Raw genomic sequence first — 23,660 nt, 5'->3', positions numbered from 1 at the left:
GGACTCATATCTGTAATGCGGGAAAGTAATGATACACACAAATAAGCAGGTGATCATGAAAGCGTTTGTTTATGTCTTTGCATCACCTCTGTCCTCCCAGTTATGCTTTCCTTGATATTCCCCAAGTAAACTTCTACAAGTTGCTACAGTTTGGAGGCTTCAGGTCTGGTTGTCTCACAGCGAAGAGACAACTACATGACCTGGAATTTTTTAAACCATATATGAGTATATAACTGTGACTTGCCTGCAGTAGTGTTCCCATTTTAGAGTTAAAAACTGAATCTTGAGAGAAACAACTTGCCAACATTATAATAACAGTATAGCAGCAGAATGAGAAGAGAGGCCCCAGCTTTCGTTGTGTGGCCTCACCTTATAATTCTAAAGATGCATTCTTTACAGTGCTCAGCAGTTCATGTTCCTTACAGTGTTACCGTCCGAGTCTCCCTCTTGAGCAGCGTGGGTCAAGCTACACCTTTGTTCTCATGGAGAGTTGAGTTCTAGCCTACCAGTGCATTGGCAAGGGTGCATAGTTCTAAAAGCCACTGTGTTTTGAGGTGTGGGTATTCTGTAGAAGTAGCTATAGTTTTTTCTTATGGACATCAGCTGATGCTTTTTCCTTCTCGGTTCATCTAACCACTGTCACGCATTTATGCAACAGGCCAAAGAGTCCTGGGAGATGGACACCAAAGAGAAACTGGAGCAGGCTGCCATCGTCAAAGAGAAGGGGACCGTGTACTTCAAGGTGTGCTGAGTCTTTGTATACAGTACTTTCCATCTCAGAATTCACTCAAGTGTCAGTGAACTGTGCTGATCTCCCCTACCCTGAATTCTGTCAGTACCCTTCAGGAGAAGAGTAAGCCTGAATTTTTACAAGTCTGTCATTTTCAGTATAAGAAATAAGACAGAATGAATTAATGTGACAGAGACTACAAATGCCTCTTTTACACATTCTAATCTAGGCTGTAACCATCCATAACATCAGACCAGGTCTGGCTCGCCCACTCACCATGTATCAGTCAAGGCCTAAAGCACTGTGCTTGGTACATAGTAGACCATCACCAAGTGTTTGTGCAACAAAACAAAGAATGAATAGAAGAATTGTTAGCAAATAGTAGAATTCAAAGGGGTAAATTTCATATCATTTTCCCTTTCCACTGTTTTGGGGAAGTCACTTAGGCACATGATAAAAGAAAAATTCATGCACAGATTTCGAAAGGAACTGAACCCAATATCAAAAGTGCAAAGAGCATTTGTTACTAGATTTAACTGTTAGGAATCAACATAAGGTTGCCAGAAAGGCTAATAACTCTCATTATTCACTTTTAACGGTGACACCATGACTGTAACACTGTCTGTCACTTAACCCACTTAAATGAGTTGAGTGGATACAAATCATAACTTAAAACATTTCTTACTGTGGGTATAGATAATATATATTTATTTATAACTCATATACTGGATTCCCTGGTGGCTCAGAGGTAAAGAATTTGTCTGCAATGCAGGGGACATGGATTCTATCCCTTGGTTGGGAAGATTTTCTGGAGAATGAAATGGCAACTCACTCCAGTATTCTTGCCTGGGAAGCCCCCATGGACAGAGGAGCCTGGTGGGCTACAGTCCATGGGGTCACAAAGAGTCAGACACGACTTAGTGACTAAATGACAATATCAACTCAGTGTAATAAAACAGCTTAGCTGTTCAGAAACTAATTGGTTGCTGATGACTCAATGTTGCAAAGCCATGTATCATATAGCTGTGTCCTGAATATATACAGAGAGATGGCCATAATTTCTAATCAGCAGCAGAAATCAGTGCTAAAGTATCTATATAATGATTTAACTTCGTTGCTTCTTAGCATCATAACCACAATAGTGATTTGTGTATTTCATGTTATGAACGCTCTTAAAATTACTGATGTTTGGATAAAACCTGGATCACACATACGGAACATATTATTTTTAACATGCAATTTGATAGACAAAATCTTTGAAAACATTAGTCTGTTGGGGGAAAATTAATGAAAAGGTTCAGTACCACTGACCTAAGACTTTTTCTCCCAGAATGTCTCTGAACATTTTGCACTAAAAACTTCCCTGGAGGCACCTTCACATATATAGATAAAAGATCCCAGCGGAGATCCTAATTTTAGCTGTACAACTTTAGAAACGGTAGGTGGGTTCCTATACACATTCCCTTTTCAGATGTCAGGGCGAGTTTCAGTCTGCCGAGCGGCCTCCCTGGGCCTCGACTTCTCAGGGTGTGTGACCTGGCGCCTTGTGCGGCGGCCAGAGCAGAAACGGGGGGCGGTTCATGCTGCCCACACCTCGAGCCCTGTTCTCCGTGACCTGGTGGCTTGGCTTACACCTAAGTGGGCAAGTCTCTGCTCTCAGTAGGGTAGAATTGCAAAAAGCTTTTAGATGGGAGTGATTAAGCTCCTCACATGCACCTCTGAACACTGAAGAAAGGTAGGAGAGGACTGTCTTCGTTTGGCTCTGAAAATAATCACTAAGCACATGTAACATGACGCTGCTCCCGGCACTGCGCCGGTGAGTCAGACAGACGTGGTCTGTGCCCGCATAGCTGACAGCATTCTGTGAGACAGGGCTGTTAGCTGTCACAGCTGGTCAGTTCCTCTTTTCTGACTTGGAGGCAGAGTGGGAAGAAGGCTGAGGACACTTCTTACCAAGAGGTTCTTGCGCCCCCTCGTGCTCCTTGGGGATAACGCATTCTTAAAGCAACTGAGTGAAGATCATCTTTCAGCCACAGGGCCCTTTGCAGACACACCAGGATTTGCTGTTTTGACCACCATTACTGAACCAGGAAGCCAGTACTCTGATTCAGAAACAAGTTGTCCATGACTCTTGGATTTTAGGTTAAGAAAAACTCAAAACCCTCTTTTGCTCTAAAAGAGGGAAGGAAAGAGAAGACTTCTCAACCTCAGCACAGTTGACATTTGGGGCTGTAAAATTCTGTTTGGTGGGAGGTTGTTCTGTGCATTTAGCTGCAGCCCTGGCCCCCACCCACTAGATGCCGGTAGTACACACACACATTCTCCAGCTGTGACAACTGAAGAACATCTCTAAACATCACCAGGTGGGCACCTGGGGACAGAATCACCCTAGTGGAGAACTCCAGTTTTAGTCCATCAGAAGCAGAAATAACACAGAGATCTTTGCTCATTTTAAGTTGAGATATAAAAATTATATATACTATATATGAAAGGACTATCAAGAAAGTAAAATGCTCTTTAAGTGTAAAGAATATTTACGTAAAGTCTAATACTTCGGGGGGTTTTATTTTCTTTCAGAAACTATAGCCTCTATGATTCTGATAGTCAGAACCTACTGAAGTGATTGGATCTGGTCTTTGCCCTCCCTGGCCCTTTCCTTCCTCTATGATAATAGATTAGATAGAAAGGTAATCAGAGGAGGATGAGTGAGAGGAAGAAGAAACTAGACATAACAGGGAAAATGCCTGCCCTTCTCACTGAATCTAAACAAAAGGACACCTTTCATTTTCACCCATATCTCCAGCTTGCTCCCGATGATTGAAAAACTCGATTCCATAGTTATATTCCTTTGACCTTAATATTTATTTAGCAAACCATCATCAGTAGCCACCTCGTGTTAAACCCTGAATATTCCGAAAGGGACAGGGCATGCTTCCTGTCCCCAAAAGCTCATAATCCAGCAAGGGCAAAGACAATGACAGAAAATGCCAGCCCCCGGAACTGGTAAGGACTTTGAGTAGTGGGGCCTAAGGCTTACGACAGACTACAAGGACAGCCAGCCCCCAACTTACACCTGTGTGAAAGCAACATGCATCCGGGTTTACATGAATTTGGGTTTGCTTCATCCCAGACTGGTGATGTCATCAGCAGTGAGCACAGCTCCCAGCCATGGGATCACAGGGCTGAACAACCGACGCAGCAGTTCTGGACCCACACACCTTTCTGGTTTTCACTTTCAGGACAGTACTCAATAAACTACATGAGATATTCAACACTCTATTATAAAATAGGCTTTGTGTTAGATGATTTTGCCCAACTGTAGGCTAGATCACACTGAAGGTAGGTCAGTCTGAGCTATGCTGTTCAGTAGGTGAGATATATGAAATGCATTTCAGTTTCCCTGGGCATACTGGGAGGTAACCCCTTGTGAGCCCAGGAAGACTGTACCCTCAGACCTAGGCCATCCACTTGGAACTGTGTCTACCCCATCCTCATCACCAGAAATTGACAATCAGGGCCTCCTTTCTACAGTAATAGAGCATATATATCATTCATGTGAATTATACAATTTTTATTCACAGTTGTTAGAGGGAAAATATGATTAAGAGAAAAGTCTTTCTCATGTAGTCAGGTGACTAACACCTTTGTGATTTTTTTTGTTTTATAGTTAGGTATGCTGGACAGCTGTTCATTGTGTATATTCCCTCGGTCTATAGATCAGTGGTTAGCAGACCACAGCCTGTTTCTGTAGGCAGGGCTCTCCTGGGACTCAGCCACACCCCTTTGTTTATATATTGTCTGTCATTGCTTTCGTACCCAGAACAGAGTTGCAGCAGAGGCTGTTTGGTCTCCAAAGCCTACAGTATTATCTTCCCTTTTATAGGAAAAGTTTGCCAACCCTTGGTTTAGTTAACGAAGATCTGCTGGGTTTGGGACTAGCACTTACCAGAATATAGTGTCCACTGTGCACGACTCATCGTCAGGAGAAAAGGGGAAAGTGACTTCCCTCTGAGTAAACTAGTGACACAGTCCACAGCTACTCACGGGCCTTACGAAAGTTCGGTAAATACTGGCACCAAAGAATGTAACCCAAAAGCCTTGATGCCCGTGTGCTGAAAAGGGTGAGCATCACGGTGCCCGCCGTGCAGCAGCTCAGAGGTCACTGGGCTTGAGAAGGAACTGGGAGCGGTGCCTGGAGAGCAGGGCACTCGCACAGCCTGCTCGGGACGAGCTGGTGGCTCCCCTCTGAGGGTCTGCTTCGCTCCGGGAGGGCTGAACTTATGCTCCCTTTGAACTCACTCCAGAGCCAGTACAGCAAGTAATTACTAGCTTCTCTCTCTTAGGGAGGCAAGTACATGCAGGCAGTGATTCAGTACGGGAAGATAGTGTCCTGGTTAGAGATGGAATATGGCTTATCAGAAAAGGAATCGAAAGCTTCTGAGTCGTTCCTGCTCGCTGCCTTCCTGAACCTGGCCATGTGCTACCTGAAGCTCAGAGAATATACCAAAGCCGTGGAGTGCTGCGACAAGGTAAAATGTCTGCGTGTGGGATGAACGTTACATAGTCTGGATCTTTTTCCCTGTCCTCATGCTTAGTCATCTTCCACTTCCTCTCAGCCAAGGTTTGGGTTTTTCGTTTTGTTTTGTTTTGTTTGGGATTATTTATTTCTCAGTAAGAACTGGGAAATACAGAAAGCTTTTTTTAGTACAGTTATACTTTCTTAATGCCTAGACTGTTTATAATAATACATTATGAATTAAAACTTTTGATAAAATTAAGCAATATTTATCCATGACCTTAAGTCTATGGCATTTGATACCAGATTACACAATTTTATAAAAACAGATTTAACTTTTTTTTTTCATTTATTTTTATTAGTTGGAGGCTAATTACTTTACAATATTGCAGTGGTTTTTGTCATACATTGACATGAATCAGCCATGGATTTACATGTATTCCCCATCCCGATCCCCCCTCCCACCTCCCTCTCCACCCGATCCCTCTGGGTCTTCCCAGTGCACCAGGCCCAAGCACTTGTCTCATGCACCCACCCACCCTGGCCTGGTGATCTTTTTCACCATAGATAATATACATGTTTTGATGCTGTTCTCTTGAAACATCCCACCCTCGCCTTCTCCCACAGAGTCCAAAAGTCTGTCCTGTACATCTGTGTCTCTTTTTCTGTTTTGCATATAGGGTATCATTACCATCTTTCTAAATTCCATATATATGTGTTAGTATACTGTAATGGTCTTTATCTTTCTGGCTTACTTCACTCTGTATAATGGGCTCCAGTTTCATCCATCTCATTAGAACTGATTCAAATGAATTCTTTTTAATGGCTGAGTAATATTCCGTGGTGTATATGTACCACAGCTTCCTTATCCATTCTCTGCTGATGGGCATCTAGGTTGCTTCCGTGTCCTGGCTATTATAAACAGTGCTGCGATGAACATTGGGGTGCACGTGTCTCTTTCAGATCTGGTTTCCTCGGTGTGTATGCCCAGAAGTGGGATTGCTGGGTCATATGGCAGTTCTATTTCCAGTTTTTTAAGAAATCTCCACACTGTTCTCCATAGTGGCTGTACTAGTTTGCATTCCCACCAACAGTGTAAGAGGGTTCCCTTTTCTCCACACCCTCTCCAGCATTTATTGCTTGTAGACTTTTGGATAGCAGCCATCCTGACTGGCGTGTAATGGTACCTCATTGTGGTTTTGATTTGCATTTCTCTGATAATGAGTGATGTTGAGCATCTTTTCATGTGTAAAAACAGATTTAACTTATTAAGTCTTTGAGGTCTTTAGGCTGTGATTGTTCATCCAGGGATACATACAAGTCACTTTTTTATTATCATATTTATTCACTGCCTAGGGTTACACATAAATAATTTGCAAGACCCACAAAGCATCAGCACCCTCCATTACATCTGTACTATTAACATGGTAAGCAGTACCTAAGGACTAAAAGACCAGGAGAAGTACCACACGTATGATTCTGTTCTTTTTTATACTAATGGTGCTACTGTGTCAGGTATTAGGTCCCAGAGTGAACAGTGTACATTTTACTGTGGGTACAAGCTAGTAACTGGATGTATCTTAAAGACAGACGAAGGGAACAAGAAAAGCAAGCAACGATTTCAGGCCTTCTTTGTAAGATTGAGTTTCAATATTTTTAATTTTGTGGATCAGTATGTTATGTGAAATACATAACATAATATATTAAATATATTAAATGGTATTTTGCCTGAGAGAATAATGTTAGTATTACATTTTTAAACCTTTGTTATTCTTTCTTTATAGAAGTAGTATAAAGTCATTCAATATTCAGACATTATAGAAACATCTAAAAACCTGAGTCCATTCATAAAATTCCCACTGACCCTCTCCCAAGACCACGGTCATTCACTTCACACACACATTCCTCTTGTTCTTCCATGTCCATAAGTAGAGTAACATGTATGTGTACTTTCTAATGAGAATGTATAGATTTATAGTTCTAGAATATAAGGACATCTTTCCACATCTGATCAGTTCATCATATTCTTTTTATAGTATCTTTTCGTATCTTTAAAGTATTCTTTTAGTATCCAGTGTATGTATTTATCAATTTATTTAACCAACCCGTTTTGGTAGATTTTCAGGGTTTTGATATTACAAATTATATAGTGTCTCTCTGCACATGTATGGGATTATTTCTCTAGGATAAAATCCCTAGAAGTCGAAATACTGGGTCGAAAGACATTCTGTCAATATATTTAGATATGTTTAAAAATTTTAATACTTTATATATTATTGAATATTATCAGTGATTGCTCAGTATTATTGACAATAGAAAATTCTTATTTTCATTTTTAGTTCTTGGTTACTAATTAAGTTGCACATCTTTTCATTACTTGTATTGAAATAACTAGTATTTCTTCTCTGAATTGCTTGTTTACATCCTAAGATTATAAAAAAAATAACCATTTGGTACTTAAACCTCCTCCAACTAGGTTTGCTTTTTAAAAAAAATAACCGTATTATATTTTTATGGGGGATTGCATGTAAATATATTTGGCTTAGAATTTATTTTTGTGTTTATGAGGTAAGAATCTAAATCTTATTTTCTACATAGACTGTCTTATTTTCTACATGGATAGTCACTGTTTTAACCCCATTTATTGAAGTTAATCCTTTTTCTACATGATTTACGTTACCATCTTTGTGATTATTAAATCTTTTTTATATACACACACATGAATCTGTTTCCGGATGCTGTGTTCTGTTCCACTAACGTGTTTTTTCATGGAGTACTAACAACTGTTTTAATTTCAGTAGTTTAATAGTATATCTTTTTTTCTGGTAGGTCAAGTCCCCTCATTATTTTTGTATTTACAAAAATTTTCTCAGCCAGTCTTAGGCATTTACTTCTTCCATTGGCGTTTAAAATGAACTTCTCAAAAGCCCTCCTCCCATTGGTGTTTAAAATGAACTTCTCAAAAGATCCTTGGGATCTTTATAGAAATTGCATTAAATATAGAAATGAATTTTATTATTTTGATTAATAGTATATAATTGCCTTGAGCCTGGTATTTTCTAATTCTCTTGGCCAGAGACTTTTCTCTCCAAATTCCTACAGGGTACATGCATCCTTTCTAAAATATAGCCCATCTGTCCCCAGGCCCTTGGACTGGACAGTGCCAATGAGAAGGGCTTATACAGGCGGGGTGAAGCCCAGCTGCTCATGAATGAGTTCGAGTCAGCCAAGGGCGACTTTGAGAAAGTGTTGGAAGTAAACCCCCAGAATAAGGCCGCAAGACTGCAGATCTCCATGTGCCAGAAAAAGGCTAAGGAGCACAACGAGCGGGACCGCAGGATCTATGCCAACATGTTCAAGAAGTTTGCGGAGCAGGACGCAAAGGTATGTGCAGAACCCACCCACCTTCAGGTGAGGGGAGGACGGGCGGACCGCGCCTCTGACTTCCGTCCTAAGGAGGTTCCCGTAGGACACAGGCCCAGGAAGACACCCAAGAGGCCACGAGGAGGGAAAAGGACTTCAGAGCCCACCAAGGCTCCTTTGGATCCAGAGGACGAGCCAGACAGGTGTGCAGTTCTGTTCACCAGAGGCACAGCCATGAGGCCCTGGCACGTCCATGCAAGAGAAGAGGGGAATTAATTCCCTAAAAGTGCACTAAGGCTTTTGTTATTATTTTAAAACCCAAACACAACACTTGCTTGTCAAAACTTCCGAGCTTCCTAGGAAATAGGCTCTGAGGGGGAAGCCCCACCCCATGCCCTTTACTTTGAGGCTTAAGAGCCAACCTAGCAACCCAAGAGGAGCAGTCAGCCCCCCCGACCACTCGGGTGTATTCTGGTCCTCGCTGACCATCCACTCAGACCCTCGGTCACGACTTGACGGTCAAAGCTGTCCCTGGGGCAGGCTGGTCACTTTAACCAAAGAAGAGGGAACACTCCCAGGCTAATTATGGCGGCAGCGCTGGGACTGACCAGCCGTGAATCCCAATACAGTCATGCTCAAGCCCTCTTGTGTTAGACCTGACCGTCTAGAGGAGCCAGGAAGCAACTGGACATTTCTTTTTTCCTCTAACCCTCTTGATTCCTTGTTTGTTCCTTAGGAAGAGGCCAGTAAAGCAGTGAGCAAGAAGACTTTAGAAGGGGTCACCAATGAAAAAGAAATAGGAAGTCCGTCAATGGACGAGCAGAAAGCCGAAGGACACGTATGACAGCACGCCATGGAGGGAAGAGTCCTAACGAACTCGGCCCCTCCTCCACGGGCTTTCACCCAACTCAGGACTAAACAGTGTTTAGTGTAAAGTTTGTTATAGTCTATGTGATTCTGGAAGCAAACAGCAAAACCAGTAGCTTCCCAAAAAACCACCACCCTGCTGCTGCCCAGAGGTCTCATCGAGGGGGTGGCGTGGGACCACTGCAGGCGGAGCAGAGCAGCGCCTGTCAGTGTGGAGCACGAGCCAGCACCTCGAGTCCCGCTCATTTCAGTTGATGTCAACTTGCAATATCCAATTCTGGGTCCCTTGAGATTATTCTAACAAGGGGGCTGTCTGTTAGGTTTTACATTTGATTGAACTTTAATAGCACTGCAGAAACCTAGAAATCAATGCTTGATGAGTTTCTTCTTTCCTATAGTTGGGCAGGGGAGAGTTGGGGGTGGGGGGGGGGTTGTTTTTCAAATGACTGAAGTGCTCTGAATGGAAGCTGTTGCATTTTTAACGAACAGAACCCACCGTAGAGGGGCCAGGTCCCCCTCAGGTCCACAGCAGCATCACACACTTGAAAGCCAGAACCTCAGAGGCGTCTTGCTTGCTGACTTTGCTGCCTTAGTCAAGCAACCCCCCTGTGAGAGCGGCTTCTGCCCCGCAGCCTCTCCCCCGAGGGGGAACCCTGTCATTCCTAAAACACTCTTCCATGATAGTGAGCAGGAGGAGGTTCTGGATTAGCCTTCCCCGCTTTGGATGAAGTTCTGAGACACTGAATTGTGCTTTTTCTTCCCTGCCAGGAAAGGATGTTGAATCCAGTAACGCCTGCTCATTGCTACCGTTCAGTTTCTTACTTCCATTCTAACCTCTCCTGTCAAGAATTTCAGACTTGTTCTTATATCTTTGACGTGGAGTGAGTTTTTATTTAACCTGTCTATCTAGGATCCTTGAAGCATTTTTTTGTTGTCTTTTTAAAATTCCTGTCTCATAAACACGTGTATACTGATATATGGAAGTTTATTTACACTCCTATTTTTTTGACTTTTTACTACTAAGTAGCTTAATTTTTAAAAACAAAATCTGTGAGGTTGAAAAAATAAATCATTGCTCTTCTCCATTAACTGTTTTCCTCACAGGTTTGACATGCAGTAGCTTTCTTTTCCTGCACTGCTAGCTGCTTTGTTCTGGTATGATTGCGGAAAAGAGTTGAAAACAGCTTCCCAGGCAGGTACATCTAGCCTAAAATCTCCAGTACTTGGGCATTGAATTAGGGCAAGTCTTAAATACGTACATGTAGTTGAATTTTAGTCTTGACGGGTAAGCGAGATAAAGCATGGCTTTCTAGTCCCACAGCCTAAGAAATAAGAATACATTTGGCAAACCAAAAAACATTTGTTTCAACCTGGAACATCTCACCTTTTTAAATCCTAAAAAACACTGGCAATTATATTTGAGATTCATTTTTATTTTTATGGTGGTTTTAACAAAACACTTTTATTCTTTATGTTAAAACATAAAAATAAAGTCATTTCCTTTTTATACCAGTTTTCATCTCTATGGAACAAATGGAATTGAGTTTCTCCTTTAATGATAACTAAAACCCTTTTTAATTTCTCATGTACACATTTGTCTTTTTTCATGAGGTATTTCTTTAAAAAGCCCCAATCTCACCTAGAGACTATAAAACAAAAGTTGATTTTGCTTATCTGCTTATCTGTCTAGTATTTGTAGCTCCGTTGATTAGAGCATGACTCCAATGAGGTCAAGACTGAAATTAGATCCTAAAAGGCCAGTTAGATTTTTGCAGGTAACAAGCAAAATACTATTCCCAAAACTAGATTCTCTTAGCTCACTGTCTCCCTAGTGTATGTTATGGGTCACGGGAACAGGAAAGAAAGTGTGTGGAGAGAGAGAGGGAAGGGTGGGCAGGTGGTTCAGAGCAAACTCTTACAGGGTGCCCTCACCACTCAAGACAAACTTCATGTACTCTTGTATCAAATTCAGTAATTTTAAACAATTTGTCTAGAAATCAACGGTCTCTTAGACTGCATTTGGAGTGGTGAGACAGGTGAATTAAAAGCAAATTGGTTTTTAAAACTATTCAGATGCACTTTTTTGTGTTCCTTAAATAAATTGAGAAAAACAAATGTGATTTCCCATTATTCTTGTTGTTGTGTTGTTTTAATCACTAAGTTGTGTCTGATTCTTTTGTGACCCCATGGGCTGTAATCCACCAGACTCCTCTGTCTGTAGGATTCTCCAGGCAAGAATACTGGAGTAGGCTGCTGTTTTCTTCTCTAGGGGATCTTCCTGACCCAAAGATCGAACCCGCTTCTCCGTTGCTGGTGGGCGGACTCTTTACCACTGAACCACCTGGGAAGTACCCCAACCCCACCATTATTCTTGGTTTTGCTCAAATAGTCTTCAAGAAAAAAGTTGTTTTGGTTGGGAAACTACTTTGGGGGCCCACCTGAAAAAATGAAACCTCAGAAAATTAACAAGAGACAACACTGTCCTGCTCCTTGCTCTTAAGACACAACTGGAGATCAACACTGGGGTACAGGCAATGGAATTATGCGTCTTTGTTCAAATGAACTGAATAATCAGAAAAAGAAGAGGATTCTGTGTTTTCATTAACCAGTAGACATTCCACCATTTTCATTGTAAGGTAGGTTCAGTTTGGGAAGTGAAGGGGTTTAATTGTGCCCTTTAATAAATAGGTAAAATGTAAGTAAGCATGTGTCAGGTGCTGTTGTGTGTTAAACAAGTATTTCCTCTTAGGTAGCATTTTTCTTGGATATATCACAGTATGAAGGCCTAAAGAGCTGATGTCACATACATCGTGAACCCTTATTCACAGTGCAAAACAAACCAGATATTAGATCCTCACTAGAATCTGGCTGCAGCAAGAAAAGGCAAAAGGTTTTCCTCTGCACCCTGCTCATTTTGAGCAAACACCTCAGTATCTTTGTTTGGAGGGACCCCCACCTTTTTAACATAATCAAGGGCAAGTAGTGGAATCCTCAGGCTTTGACACGGGTAAGGTTGGTACGAGTCGCTAAGAACAGTGCATGGGAAAAGCTGCCCTGCAGCCACAGGCTTAAACGGGTCATAACTACTGGGTGCATCCCACGCATCAGACACTTAAACCCCCTTTACGCTTCCACATGTAAAAAGGATATAGCTGCTGCACTGCTGCCATCTTCTGAATCACACAGATCATGTGGTCTTCACTAAAACTATAAGGAAGGAATTCTGGGATAGGTATTTCAAACCTGGCTTACTTGACACATTATAAATACCCCCCAAGTGTCTAAGCCTTTCCTGAGGCATTAAATATTTCTGTCCTGGTCTGCTTGGATGGTGTGCTTGCTTAAATAACTTTAAAGCCAAAAATCATAATGCCTACAGCAAGAAGTTAGCTACTTAAAAGTTTGACCAAGGAGATAAGGTGGGAAGAACAAGTAGCTATTGATTAGTATTTGGCAATGCAGTGACTAACTCCAGTTACTCTACTGATTTGATATCTGCTTACAACCACATTTCCAGAGTGAGAACTTCTGATATTTTCAGTGTAAAACCGTGAACCCGCCTATATACCCTTGCCCTCTACAGATACCAAAGTCTTCCTAAAGGTGATACCAGCCTAAACACAGTAAACTCATGACCCTGCGCTGAGACATCAAGGAACTCATACATTCCTCTATTCATCCCCATCTCAGCATCTAGCACACTATACCCAAACTAGTACTCAGCAGATGCTCAGTGAATTGGCTTCCTCCCCTTCACATCTCTTACTTCAGTGGCCCTTCATTCCTGTTACTTGCCTTGAAATGTGGAGGCCAGAACCACATGGTTTCTTAGCAATCCCTGCAACCTGATCTTGCTCCTTGAGGTGCTGGGAACCAGCCAACAACTTAACTCGGGGTGGGTCTGCAAAATGGATCTATGGTCTTCAGGCCACAGTGATCTTAAATCTATTTCCACTCACACTGGTACATCAAGTAGAAGTGAAGGAGGATTCTAGGAAGATTGAAGAGTAGGAAGCACCAGGAATCTCCCACTGAGAGAACAGCTTCAGTGGCAGAATCTGTCTGATGTAACTATTTTGGAATTCGGGAGTTTATGAAAACCTTACCACTTCCAGGCATGGACAGTAAATTGTAGGCAGTTTTTGTTAATTTTAGCTAGCACAATAGAAGCTACCCATCCACTACAACCAGCAACATGGCAGGCAGCTCTGCGAGTTTTCTGACACAGCTTGTGGGAGCTAGGGTGGGCAAAAAGGACGCTGTCCCCTGGATATTGAGGATCTATGCCCTGTGTGGGATTTCTGCTTGATTACTGAGATGCAAAGAGGTAGGCAGCTGTTGTCTCATCTCGCCCCCATCAGTGTAAGCCTCTGCCTCAAAAGTCCAGCAGCATTTTGCTCCCTACTTTTCACGTTTTGCATCTTCCCCTTCCTTTTAGGAGCCAAACATTAAAAAACTAGCACAGTCAAAAACAACTGCCTATATGGGAAAAATGAGAAAGACCACATGTGCCCAGGGAAAGGCTCAGAAAAGACCTGAAGACATAACGTTTATACCTCAGACTGACTCTCAGTACAGAGACAGCCTACAACAATCATAAAACAAAAACAAAAACCCAGAAAACCCTGCGGATGAGGGAGAATCTGATTTCCAGAGTTGATACCATGTTATTAGATTAAAATGGCCAGTGTTCAACAACAACAAAAATGCAAGACACGAAGAAACGAGGCCCATTCAAAGGAAAAAATAATTCAACAGTCTCTTCCCTTGAAAAAGACATGACAGATACACAACCAAAATTTTAAACAACTGCCTTAAAGATGCTCAAAGAACTAAAAGTAGATATGGAGAAAGTCAGGAAAACAATGTGTAAACAAAATGGAACAATCAAAGAGATTTTAAAAACCTGAAGAGAAGCCAAAAAGGGATTCTGGAGCTGAAAAGCACAACAACTGCAATGAAAAATTTACTAGATGTATTATTCCAAGGCAGATTTGAGCAGGCAGAAGAAAAAACTAATAAATGTTAAGAAAGAATGGTGGAAATTATTCAGACTGAAGAACAAAAAGAAAAAAAGATTGGAAAAAGTAAACAGAGCCTCAGGGACCCATGGGATACCATTGAGTAGATATCATGAGAGTCCAGAAAAAGAGAAAGGGGCAGAAAAGTGTTAGAAGACACAATGGCTGGAAGTTCCTGATTTTGATGAAACACATAAGTGTAAACAACCCAAAAGCTCAACAAGCTCCAAGTAAGATTAATTCAAAGAAACCAAAACCAGCACATTATAATCATACTTTTCAAACGGATAAACAATGAATCTTGAAAGCAGCAGGAGAGAAGTCAACACGCCTAAATCACATGTTTGCTTCCAGAGGGTGGTGTGCTACTGGGCCCCCACAAGGACATCTCCCTACACTGGGAACTATAAACAACTTCGCTAACACATACAAATAACCACAGAGAGTTAGGCCAAAGGAGGCAACAAAGGAACATGTCCCAAATGAAGGAATAAGACAAAAGCACAGGAGGACAACTAAGTGAAGTGGAGAAAAGCAGTCTGTCCAATAAGGATCAAAGGGAGGATCATAAAGATGCTGGGAGAAGAAAGGATCAACACAGGGCTGGATCCCTGGTCAAGAAACTAGATCCCACGTGCCACAACTAAGAGCTGATGAAGCCTAATTTTTTTTTTTTAATCAATGGAATTTCATAGAACTAGAATAAATAATTCTAAAATTTGTATGGAAACAGAAAAGATACTAAATAATTGCAGCATTATTTACAGTTGCCAAAATATGGAAGTAACGTGTCTATCAGTGAATGACTGGGTAAAGATGTGTGTGTGGAACACTTTATAAAAGCCATAAAAAAGAATGAAATCTTGCCACTTGCAACAATATAGATGGGCCTAGAGATATTATTCCAAGTGAAATAAGTCAGACAAAGAAATATTGTACAGTTTTATTTACATATGGAATCTAGAAAACAAAACAGATGAACAAGTAAAACAGAATAGAGTCACAGAAATAGCAATAAAAATGTATTTGCCAGAGGGGAGGAAGTGTGGGATGAGTGAAAGGGGTAAGAGAAATTAAGGTACAAACTTCCAGTTTTGAAACAAATGAATCACAGGGATGAAATGTATGCTGTGGGGAATATAGTCAATAATTATCTTTGTATGGCACAAACTGTAGCTAGATTTATTATAGTGATCATTTTGTAATTCACAGAAATATCTAACCATTATGTTGTAATGTTGTAGGTCAAATATACTTCCAAAAAATCAGAGACAAGAAGTCAGTGGGCCAGTATATTCAAAGTGCTCAAATCAAAACGTCAAGCAAAAGTCCTCTACCGAGCAGAACTGCCCTTCAAAAGTGAGGGAGAAATTAAGATGTTCTCAGATAAACAAAAGCTGAGGGAATTTGTTACCACTAAGACCTGCTCAACGGAGACTCCAAGGTGAAATGAAAGGACCCGAGACAGTACCTCAAAGACATATTGAGAAATAAAATTTCAGTAACAGTAAATACATGGGTAAAAATAAAAGTAATATTAAAAATGATTTGTAACTCTACTTTGTTTTCTATATGACTTAAGAGACTAGCACATCTAAAGAAAAAAAATTATTAATGTAAAGTCTATATTACTGTAACTTTAGTTTGTAACTTCAAATCTTGTTTTCTACATAATGTAGGAAACTAATACATTTGAAAGAATGATTACTCATGTATTGGGCACAGTGTGTGAAGATGTAATTTTAATGACATCAACGACTGAAATGATTGGGGATGGAGCTATAAAGGACCAGTTTCATATATTATGAACCTACTATAAATTCAAATTAGAATGTTATAACTTTATGTTAAATATAATCTCTATGGTAACTGAAAAAATAACTATAGAAGATACAAAGAAGAAAATAGGAATTTCAACATTTCACTAGAAAAAAAATCAGCTAAACACGAAAGACAGAAATACAACTGAGGCACAAAAAGCCTACAGAACATATAAAAACAAATATAATAACATGTCTCTTCCTATCAGTAATTATTCTATATATAAATGGATTCAACTCTCCATTCAAAAGAGAGATGGGCAGAATGGGTGAATACACATGATCCAAGTATATGCTTCCTACAAGAAATTCACTTGACATCCAAAAACACAAACAGGTTGAAAGTGAAATTTAAAAAATATATTCCATGCAAATTGTAGCCAAAATAGGGCAGGAGTGGCTATACTAACATCAGATAAAACGGACTTTAAACCAAGAAAGGTTACAAGTCAAAGAAGAACATTATATATAAATAAATTGATGGGGGAAAAATGGAAACAGTGGCAGGTTTTATTTGCTTGGGCTCCAAAATCACTGTGGATGGTGACTGCAGCCACAAAATTAAAAGACACTTGCTCCGTGGAAGAAAAGCTATGACAAACTTGGTGTGTTGAAAAAGCAGAGACATCACTTTCCCAACAAAGTCCCATTTAGTCAAAACTATAGTTTTTTCCAGCAGTCATGTACAGATGTGAGAGTTGGACCATTAAGGCTAAGTGCCGAAGAATTGATGCTTTTGAAATGTGGTGCTGGAGAAGACTTCTGAGAGTCCCTTGGACAGCAAGGAGATCAAACCAGTCAATCCCAAAGGAAATCAACCCTGAATATTCCTTGGAAGGACTGATGCTAGAGCTCCAATACTTTGGCTACCTGATGTGAAGAGCTGATTCACTGGAAAAAACGCTGATATGGGAAAGATGGAGGGCAGAAGGAGAAGAGGGCAACAGAGGATGAGATGGTTGGACGGCATCATTGACTCAATGGACATGAGCTTGAGCAAGCTCCAGGAGATAGTGAAGGACAGGGAAGCCTGGCAGGGAAGCAAGTCCATGAGGTCAGAGTCAGACATGACTTAGCGACTGAACAACAACAAAATTTATTAATACTATATCAATATGGCAAGAAAATTTAACAATTACAATGTTTAAGCACCTAATGACCAACCATGAAAACATATGAAGCAAAAATGGACAGCACTGAAGGGAGAGAGAGACATTGCTAGAGTAACAGTTGGGGACATCAGTACCCCACTGGCAAGAATGCAGAGAACAACCAGACAGAAGATAATTAAGGAAACAGAGGACTAGATCTAACAGGTATATACAGAACACCACCCCACAATAACATGATATGCATTCTTCTCAGATGCACATAGGGCATTCTCCAAGATAGACCACATGTTAGGCCACAACAGATTTTAAAAGATAAATGTCTTAGAAGACCACAATAAGATGAAGTTAGAAACAATAACAACAACAAAAAAAAAAGAACAAAATTTTTGAAATTAATATACTTTAAAAAATAGATCAAAAAAATAAATCACAGGAGATACTAGAAATAGAAAAATGAAAACACAACATACCAACTTAAGAGACACAGCAAAAGTGAGACTAAGTGGAAAAATAATGTTGTTTTTGTGTGTGTGTGTGTGCCACACCATTCAGTTTGTGAAATCTTAGTTCCCTGACCAGGGACTGGATCCAGGTCCTTGGCAGTGAAAATTCCGAGTCCCAATCACTGGACCACCAGGGACTCTTAAAGGGAAATTTTTTAGCTATAAACATTTACACTAAAAAACAAAAAGGTCTCAAATCAACAACCTAACTTTATAATTTAAGTAACCAGAGGAAGAACAAACTAAACCCAAAACTAGCAGAAGAAATAATAAAGATGAGAGCAGGTATAAATGAAGTGGAGAATAGAAAAATAATACAGAAAATACAGGAAATCAAAAGTTAGTTCTTTGAAAAGATCAAGAACTGAAAAAACTTTAGCTAGATAGACAAAAAGAGAGAGAGGACTCAAGTTACTAAAATCAGAAATTAAGGGGGAGAGATTATGACCGACTTTATGGAAATAAGAGACCACTGTTAACAATTATGAGCTTCCCTGGTGGCTCAGGCAGTAAAGAATCCACCTGCAATTCAGGAGATGTGAGTTAGATCCCTAAGTTGGGAAGAGCCCCTGGAGAAGGAAATGGCTACCCACTCCAGTATTCTTGCCTGGAGAATTCCATGGACAGAGGAGCCTGGTGGGCTACAGTCCATCAGGTCATAAAGAGTTGGACATGACTGAGCAACTAACACACGGGTGAACAATTATATTACAGCAGATTGGACAACCTAGAAGAAAGTGAATAAATTTTTAGAAACCTAAAATCTACCAAGACTGAATCAGGAAGAAATAGAAAATCTGAGCATACTAATTACTAGTAAAGAGATAAAGGTAGGCCTCAACAGTACATGAACCATGAACTTCCAGTTTTACAAACTGGATTTAGAAAAGGCAGAGGAACCAGAGATCAAACTGCCAACATCCACTGGGTCATAGAAAAAGCTAGAGAATTCCAGAAAAACATCTCCTTCTGCTTCATTGGCTATGCTAAAGCCTTTGACTATGTGAATCACAACAAACCATGGAAAATTCTTCAAGAGATGGGAATACCAGACCACCTTACCTGCCTCCTGAGAAATCTGTCTGCAGGTCAAGAAGCAACAGTTAGAACTGGACATGGACAACAGACTGGTTCCAAATAGGAAAAGGAGTACATCAAGGCTCTATATTGTCACCCTGCTTATTTAGCGTATATGCAGAGTACATCATGAGAAACGCTGGGCTGGAAGAAGCACAAACTGGAATCAAGATTGCTGGGAGAAATATCAATAGCCTCAGATATGTAGATGACACCGCCCTTGTGGCAGAAAGTGAAGAGGAACTAAAGGGCCTCTTGATGAAGGTGAAAGAAGAGAGTGAAAAAACTGGCTTAAAAGTCAACATTCAAAAAACTAAGATCATGGCCTCCAGTCCCATCACTTCATGGCAGATAGATGGAGAAACAATGGAAACAGTGACAGACTTTATTTTCTTGGGCTACAAAAGCACTGCAGATGGTGACTGCAGCCATGAAATTAAGAGAGACTTGCTTCTTGCAAGAAAAGCTATGACCAAACTAGACAGCATATTAAAAAGCAGAGACATCACTTTGCCAACAAAGATCCATCTAGTCAAAACTATGGTTTTTCCAGTAGTCATGTATGGACGTGAGAGCTGGACCACAAAGGCTGAACACCAAAGAATTGATGCTTTTGAACTGTGGTGTTGGAGAAGACTCTTGAGAGTCCCTTGGACTGCAAAGAGATCAAACCAGTCAATTCTAAAGGAAATCAGTCCTGAATATTCATTGGAAGGACTGATGCTGAAGCTAAAGCTCCAATACTTTGGCCACCTAATGCGAAGAGCTTACTCATTAGAAAAGACCAAGATGCTGGAAAGATTGAAGGCAGAAGGAGAAGGGGACAACAGAGGATGAGATGGTTGGATGGCATCACCGACTTGATGGACATCAGTTTGAGCAAACTCTGGGAGATGGTGAAGGATATGGACTGCAGCACATGGGGTTGCAAAGAGTTGGACACGACTGAGTGACTGAACAACTCAACGACTGAACAACAAGGAGATTGAATCAGTAAGCAAAAATCTCCCAATGAAGGAAAGCCCAGACCAGATGCCTCACTCATGAATTCTTATCAAACATTTAAAAATAATTACTTCAATCCTTCTAAAACTCTTCCAAAACAATCCAAGAGTTGGAAACATTGCCAAACTCACTGTCAAAGAAGACAAGGATGCCCACTCTCAGCACTCCTAATCATCACAGTACTGAAACTGCTCCCATCTGGAGCAATTATAGACAAGAAAAATAAGACACCAGAATCAAAAATAAAACTGTCTCTATTTGTAGATGACATGATTTTATATATATATATATAACTCTAAAGACTCCACCAAAAAAATTGTTAGAACTAAGAAACAATGTCAACAAAGTTGCAAAATAAAAGATTAACATTAAGAAATCACTAACAACAAACTATCTGAAAAAGAAAATTAGAAAATAATCGCATTTACAACAGTATCAAAAAATAAATATTTACTTAGGAATAAATTTAAGCAAGGGGACAAAAAATCTCTACCCTGAAAACTATAAGACACTGATAAAAGAAACCAAAGAAGACACAAATATGTGGAAAGGCATCCCATGCCCATGGACTGGAAGAATTCAGACTGTTGAAATGTCCAGGGATTTCCCTGGTTGGCCCAGTGCCTAAGACTCCACACTCCCAGCGCAGGGGACTCAGGTTCGATCTCTGGTCGGGGAACTAAGATCCCACATGCTCGAGCAGGTCACAGACAAGCAGGAAATGAGGTGCTGGCTGGACCCCTGCAGAGCATCTGTGTCTGCTCTTCAGACCCACAGGACTTGGGGAACAGAGCAGGAAGCTGAATTCTGCCTCTCCAGCGTGCCAATCACACACAGCTCTGGTGGAGGCCACGTCCAGCCAGGGCCCACCCCACAGCCAACGTCCAGACCCACGACAGTGCACACGCCCTTCTGCAGCAGCCGCTGTTCCCCCGACCCAACCCCTGCCTCCCCTCGGGGCACCGGATGTAGGCACCTGCCCTGATGTAGACCCTGCCCTGGGCGCAGTCTAGGTGAGTTTCTCCTGGTGCCAGAATCTTAATTTACTCCTTGAAGCACTGCCTCCCTCTTTAAAGGAGCTCCAGGCAGAGAAGTCTGGGGAGTGGGAGGTGGGCTATTTATTTAGTGATTTATCCCCTAGACTGCAGCTACAAAGCCCCCAGAAGTTTCCTTTAGCTACAAAGCAACTGGGCAAATACACCATGCCTAAATTTGTTTTACCGTGTAGCCACTAAGAAGTACTGAGTTTCAAAGAAACAAATTTGGCTGATGTTTAACTAGAACTACCCCCTTCTTATGAATGTAAGGTGGTACAGCCACTGTGGAGAACAGTATTGGAGGCTGCAGTCCCAATCCTGGGCATAGATCCGGAGGAAAACATGGTTCGGAAGGATACATGTGCCCCAGTGTTCATTGCAGCACTGTTTACAGTAGCCAAGACAAGGAAGCAACCTAAATGTCCATCAACAGATGAATAAAGACGTGATACATATATGCAATGGAATATCACTCAGCCAATAATGAAACAATGCCATTTGCAACAGCATGAATAGATCTAGAGATTATCATAGTAAGTGAAGTAAGTCGGAGAAAGACAAACATAACTGATGTGACTTACATGTGGGATCTAAAAAATTATACAAATGAACTTATTTGGAAAACAGAAACAGACCACAAACTTAGAGAATGAATTTATGGTTATGAGGGGTAGGAAGAACGGAGGGATGGACAGACTGGGAGTTTGGAATTAACATGTACATACTGCCATGTTTAAGATAGATAACCAACAAGGACCTGTTGTATAGCACAGACAACTCTGCTCAATATTCTGTAATAACTTAAGTGGGAAAAGAACTTGGAAAAGAATAGATACATGTATATTATTGTTTAGTCGCTAAGTTGTGTCAGACTCCTGGCAACCCTGTGGACTGAAGCAGGCCAGGCTTCCCTGTCCTCCACTATCTCCCAGAGTTTGCTTAGATTCATGTCCATTGAGTTGGTGATGCCATCCAACCATCTCATCCTCTGTCATCCCCTTCTCCTCCTGCCCCCAATCTTTCCAGAATCTGGGTCTTTTCCAGTGAGTCGCCTCTTTGCATCAGGTGGCCAAAGTATTGGCGCTTCAGCATATGTGTAACTAAATCACTTCACTGTACCCCTGAAACAAAACATTGTTAACCAACCACACTCCAATACATTTTTTTAAAAAGATCACAAAGGAAGAAAAAGAACTGCCACCCCTTACAGGGGCATCAGTTCCTGATACTGAGGGGACCCCCGCCTCCTGCTGCCAACAAGGCCTCCCAGCAGACAGTGCTGCTGTCTTGGAGGAGGCTGTGGAATCGCACTCTCTGCACCATTTCCGGAAGGGTCTCTAAGCTTTCTCTGAGCCCAGCTGTGGCTTGTTGACAAGGGCAAGTGGTCGTAAGAGTTGATAGTGGGGCGCAGCACTCTTCAGTCGTGATTGAACATGGGAGCAAATATCCAAGTTGCCACCTTCGGGCTGTGAATCTGGGCCTCAAGAACCAAGTTCCGTGGGACAACCTGAGTCACCTGGATGATGACTGGGACTAGATTTCCTCTGGACAGTGCTACGCACCTCTGTGCTGGGCTTCATCATCCCAATTCCAAAATAATGCTCCCCCAGAAGGTCCTCACTGACTGTGCTAAAGCCCTTGACTATGTGGATCACAACAAACCGTGGAGAATTCTTCAAGAGATGGGAATACCAGACTACCTTACCTGCCTCCTGAGAAATCTGTGTGCAGGTCAAGAAGCAACAGTTAGAACCAGACATGGAACAACAGACTGGTTCCAAATTAGGAAAGGAGTATATCAAGGTTTTTCCCGTAGTCATATATGGATGTGAGAGTTGGACTATAAAGAAAGCTGAACGCAGAAGAATTGATGCTTTTGAACTGTGGTGTTGGAGAAGACTCTTGAGAGTCCCTTGGACTGCAAGGAGATCCAACCAGTCCATCCTAAAGGAGATCAGTCCTGGGTGTTCATTGGAAGGACTGATGTTAAAGCTGAAATTCCAATATTTTGGCCACCTGATGCAAAGAGCTGACTCATTTGAAAAGACCCTGATGTTGGGAAAGATCAGGAGGAGGAGAAAGGGACAACAGAGGATGAGATGGTTGGATGGCATCACCGATGTGATAGACACGAGTTTGAGTAGGCTCCAGGAGTTGGTGATGGACGGGGAAGCCTGGCGTGCTGCAGTCCATGGGGTCACAAAGAGTTGGACACGACTGAGCGAATGAACTGAACTGAGACTCCCTCATATAAGCAGGATCACGCAGTATTTGTCTCTTTGTGATTGGCTTATTTCACTTAGCATAATGTCCTCAAGCTTCATCCATGCTGCAGCACACCTCAGAATTTCCTTCCTTTTTAAGGCTGAATAATATTCCTTTGTATGTACATACCATATTTTGTTTATCCATTCATCCATTAATGGACACTTGAGTTGCTTCCACCTTTTGGCTATTGTGAGTAATGCTGTTACAAACAAAAGTGTACAAATATCTCTTTGAGCTCCGCTTTCAAATCCTTTGGATACAGACCCATAAGCAGGATTTGCTGGATCCAATTCTACTTTTTGAAGAACCACTGTGGTATTTTCCATGGAGGCTGCATGATT

The 23,660-nt window shown here is 41.3% G+C and overlaps 1 protein-coding gene across 4 annotated transcripts in view; it reads left to right on the top strand.

Annotated features, from left to right (window-relative positions):
• Positions 1-11,606, top strand: part of FKBP5 (FKBP prolyl isomerase 5) — a 112,753-nt gene extending 101,147 nt beyond the window's left edge. For all 4 annotated transcript variants that reach the window (XM_061146529.1, XM_061146528.1, XM_061146531.1 and 1 more), the window contains exons 9-12: positions 659-742; positions 5,074-5,259; positions 8,391-8,630; positions 9,346-11,606. In XM_061146529.1, the coding sequence (XP_061002512.1) occupies positions 659-742; positions 5,074-5,259; positions 8,391-8,630; positions 9,346-9,453 (618 nt within the window). In that variant the 3' untranslated portion in view covers positions 9,454-11,606. The remainder of the gene's footprint in view (positions 1-658; positions 743-5,073; positions 5,260-8,390; positions 8,631-9,345) is intronic.
• Positions 11,607-23,660: the final 12,054 nt, after the last annotated feature.

The sequence above is a fragment of the Dama dama genome, chromosome 7, assembly GCF_033118175.1.
Source record: "Dama dama isolate Ldn47 chromosome 7, ASM3311817v1, whole genome shotgun sequence".
Classification (NCBI taxonomy): Eukaryota; Metazoa; Chordata; class Mammalia; order Artiodactyla; family Cervidae; genus Dama; species Dama dama.
Note: the sequence above shows the minus strand (reverse complement) of the source record. Positions and strands in the feature narration are given on the sequence as shown.